Raw genomic sequence first — 5,000 nt, 5'->3', positions numbered from 1 at the left:
CAGGTGAATACCGATTGGTTCATCCATACCGTCAGCAGCATTGTTCATGCCTGCACTCAGGCAGCCTCCCACCCACATGTGGGCTTGCATACAGGCTGCAGAGCGCAACAGGTGCAACGTTATTCTTCATCGCTGATATTGGCGATCAATTGCCTCACACTTGCTGAACACAGAGGGTTTATGCTTGATTTTATTTAGTTGCACGGGGAACATTTATATGTCTCCTCAAGCTTTGCCCTATATGAGACCACGATTCCAGTTCTTGCACAAGGTGGACGAGGTTATAGCGTCTGTGATGAAGAATTCATTCTTTCTCTGGTATCGTGGTAGCCTAGTGTACACTCTCGCGCCAGACCTTTGGTATGCCTACATGAAGCCACAGAGAGAGCCCCCATAGATGTGCATTTGTTTTGTGTCAGGTAACATCAAGGCACTGCTACTCAGCACCGACAGCCTTTGCCTGGGCTAGTTTTTCCCATGTAGCCCCTCATCTGAACCAGGGTTGGAAATACGTCCACCCGCCAAGGACGGGTACATTTCAGGGCTGACGGGGAATTTTTTCAACCCACCAGTCACTTTTAGTGGTAAAAATAGATAGTGACTGGTAGATTTTAAAATCTACCTGCCTCAGTGACTAGGTGGGGAAAAAAAATAAGTTCCACCCCTGATCTGAACGCAGGCCAGTATATACTACATACAATAGTACATTGTAAATTGGACAGTGTTCATTCAACTCTTACAGTGTTGAATTAAGACTCCTGGTGTTGGTCCACATCTCTCTTGGTGTAAAATTAACACTCAGATTTACCGTGCAGGTCTTTATAAAAATGGTCTGACATGCTTGCGAGGGAGGCTGTAGCTGTCTGCTACTGCTGCTGAACGCCTCTTCTCTGTATCCTGTATAGGGCTGGGTATTGCAGCCATGTTCCTGTATCGATTCGATTTCGATTCTTAGGACCTTGAATCGATTGATTCGATTCGATTCGATTCATTCCGAGTCGATTCAATCCGTTCCCTTCTTGGTGCCAGAATTTCCCCCAAAAGATGCTGTTGCCTATTTTTATATAAAAATGTCAAAGGGCTGTGGCTTGACAGTGTTAACAGATTGCTAATTTGTAATAAGTAGGCCTAGGTCTTATTGACTAATACCTACTGGGTATTTTCCATAGACCTAAATTCAACAAAAGGACAAAACGAAAAAGAATCAAAAAAATCGATTTTGTGCCCTGTGAATCGATTATGTGAATTTCGATTCGATTCGATCGATTATCGATTAACCTGATTATTTTACCCAGCCCTAATCCTGTATGCTTCAACTCTTAGGCTCTGTGGAGTTCCGGAGCCTGACCCAAGGTCAGTTTTCAATACTTTTCTTTGCGTTTTTCTTTGCGTCATGTGTAAGTTACATACGGTATATTGTCGGATGGCGGCTATGGTTGTATCAGCAGAGAAGGTTAGATGTCAGGTAAGATACGGGATACTGAACAATGGGAATTGTTCTGTGTTTTTGTTTAGTGACCTCTTTGAGAACCAACTCACATACAGACAAACACGCGTCTGCATGCACGCACGCAGACACGCACACATACACTCACACACAACGATAGAGACCTTTGGTCTACCACCTACAAAAAAAGAAATATTCTATTTTGTGACGCAAACAAAGACACACACAGTCACTCACACAGTCACAAAGACACAGACCCACACACAGTGATGGAGACCTTTGTTCTACCACCTACAGAAAATAAATCTACTTTGTGACGCAAACACAGACACACGCAGTCACACAGACACAGACACAGACACACTCACACACACTCACGCACACACACACACACACACACACACACACACACACACAAACACGAACACACACACACACACACACACACACACACACACACACACACACACACACACACACACACACACACACACACACACACACACACACACACACGCACACACACTGCACACACTACACATAGCAAGTCTCATGTGTGAATTTAAGTCTGTGGTGTGTACAATAGGTGGAAGAGTGGAGGAGGAGAAGGTGTAACAGAGGAGGAGGAGGAGGAGGAAGAGGAGGAGGAGGAGGAGGTGGAGGATGAGGTGGAGGAGGAGGAGGAGGAGGGGGAGGAGGAGGTAGAGGAGAAGGTGTAACATAGGAGGAGGAGGAGGAAGAGGAGGAGGAAGAGGAGGAGGTGGAGGAGGAGGAGGAGGTAGAGGAGAAGGTGTAACATAGGAGGAGGAGGAGGAAGAGGAGGAGGAAGAGGAGGAGGTTGAGGAGGAGGAGGAGGTGTGACGGAGGAGGAGGAGGTGCAGGAGGAAGAGAAGAAGGAGGAGGTGGAGGAGGAGGAAGAGGGGAAGGAGATGGAGGAGGTGGAGGTGGAGGAGGAGGTGTGACGGAGGAGGAGGAGGTGGAGGAGGAGGAGGAGGAGGAGGAAGAGGAGGAGGAGGAGGTGTGACGGAGGAGGAGGAGGTGGAGGAGGAAGAGGAGAAGGAGGAGGTGGAGGAGGAGGAAGAGGGGAAGGAGATGGAGGAGGTGGAGGTGGAGGAGGAGGTGTGACGGAGGAGGAGGAGTTGGAGGAGGAAGAGGAGGTGGAGGAGGAGGTGGAGGAGGTGGAGGAGGAGGAGGAGGAGGAGTGACGGAGGAAGAGGAGGTGGAGGAGGAAGAGGAGGAGGTGGAGGAGGAGGAGGAGGAGGAAGAGGAGGTGTGACGGAGCAGGAGGAGGTGGAGGAGGAGGAAGAGGAGGTGGAGGAGGATGTCTCACCCTGGTGGTCTTGATCTTGTTCCCAGAGGAGCACATCCATCCAGAGTTGTCGGGCAGCGTCTTGCACTCCTCTCCCTCCAGACATGGCTCCATCTCGCACCACCACTTCCCAATCACGATGGATGCTATACGGCAGGGAGAACAGGAGACGGGGACACACACACAGGCACGCACGCACACACACACACACACACACACACACACACACACACACACACACACACACACACACACACACACACACACACACACACACACACACACACACACACACATAGTGTTAGGTCCGTTAGTCGTTAGTGTTAGGTCCTTCATGGCCTTTATTAACAGATACAGATTCAGACAATGTTCAGCCAGGTAGGTGTAGACACACATGTATCGCATGGCATACTGTATTGACTTGTCTCTATCTCACACCACCACTTCTTGATCACAGTTCACGATAGACACTATACGCCAGCCCAGGAATAGGGACAGACAGACAGACAGACAAACACACACACACACCCACACACACACACACACACACACACACACACACACACACACACACACACACACACACACACACACACACACACACACACACACACACACACACACACACACACACACACACACACACACGTGTTGCTGTAGGCCTATGGACGTCATTCACAGATATATATATACACACACATGTACGGGCAAGTAGGTGTAGATGGGTCAGAGACGTTTCAGCAGCATTAGTGACAGCCAGTGCCACTATTGTATGGATTTTTTCTCCTTTGTTTGTTTTTAGTGGACTATCTAAAAAGCATATTCATTGCAGCATATCAACCACCAATTACTAATTAATTCATGGGCAATAAGTATTGTTGCGCCACCTGACGCTTAACCCCTCCCAAAAAAAGTCTTTGACACACAGGTGCGCGCGACAGACACATATCATACTGTTATTGGACATCTCTCTCTTTGTTCCGCTCTGTCTCTCAGACTCACTCACACACACACACACACACACACACACACACACACACACACACACACACACACACACACACACACACACACACACACACACACACACACACACACACACACACACACACACACACACACACACACACACACCAACATGATCTCCAAAAATTCTGTGCTCCTGGACACGGATGTTAAGGACACAAAATCTGTGTCCAGGAGCACGGATTTTGCCAAAATTCTGTGCTCCTGGACACAGAATTATTTTCCGTGATGGACACACAGAAGTGCTCTCTCTATACTCCCACAGCTCTGTTTCCACAGTCTTGTGTTTTCTCAGGATTTTTCTAATTTAAAATATTTTTTCTCAAAAAAGCATTTCTTACTGACAGGTTAGGGTTAGGGATTGTTTTGGTCAGGGCACAACTTAAATAAATATAGCATTATTTTGTTTGGGATTAGCATTTGGTATGTATTTTCTAATGATAGAGTTAACACAGTGCTGTGGTAATAGCCTTTAGAAAGCACTTCCGTGTGCCCATCACGGAAAACAATTCCGTGTCCAGGAGCATGGAAAACAATTCCGTGTCCAGGAGCACGGAATTTTGGCAAAATCTGTGCTCCTGGACACAGATTTCGTGTCCTTAACATCCGTGTCCAGGAGCACGGAATTTTTGGAGATCAGGCTGCACACACACACACACACACACACACACACACACACACACACACACACACACACACACACACACACACACACACACACACACACACACACACACACACACACACACACACACACACACACGCCCCATCCTGTGCTCCTGAGACACAAAAAGATGTTTCTAATTAACGCTGACACACATACACAGATGATCCAACAATGGGCAATGCCCCACCGATGCACCAATCCCATTCCCAAAATAAGTGAAGATAAATACAGCTAATGCCATGCTATTTGTTGAATAATGTAGAAATTCAGCAGAAATAACATTTTAATGCTTTTTAATGCTATGTTGGTGGTGAATTTTCGCCATGTTTTGCGATGGCGTAATTGTCCGGTCAGCCCAACCATAAAACTGCCCCTGCACACACACACACACACGCACACAAACACACACACAGGTGACAAAGTCGACGACCTTCCTTCACAGACATAGATGTAAATTCGGCACACATGTATGGGCAGGTGTCAACACACTATATTGTATGCCATGCTGTATTGTTTGTCTCGGCACAAACGCACATACACAGACAGGCTGA

At 47.4% G+C, this 5,000-nt stretch overlaps 1 protein-coding gene across 1 annotated transcript in view; it reads right to left on the bottom strand.

Moving 5' to 3' along the window:
- Window positions 1-5,000, bottom strand: part of LOC134463109 (chemokine-like protein TAFA-1) — a 199,632-nt gene that overhangs the window by 4,838 nt on the left and 189,794 nt on the right. Inside the window, exon 4 of the mRNA XM_063216350.1 lies at window positions 2,778-2,902. Within this exon, the coding sequence (XP_063072420.1) occupies window positions 2,778-2,902 (125 nt within the window). The remainder of the gene's footprint in view (window positions 1-2,777; window positions 2,903-5,000) is intronic.

The sequence above is a fragment of the Engraulis encrasicolus genome, chromosome 14 (assembly GCF_034702125.1).
Source record: "Engraulis encrasicolus isolate BLACKSEA-1 chromosome 14, IST_EnEncr_1.0, whole genome shotgun sequence".
NCBI classification, from domain to species: Eukaryota; Metazoa; Chordata; class Actinopteri; order Clupeiformes; family Engraulidae; genus Engraulis; species Engraulis encrasicolus.
Note: the sequence above shows the minus strand (reverse complement) of the source record. Positions and strands in the feature narration are given on the sequence as shown.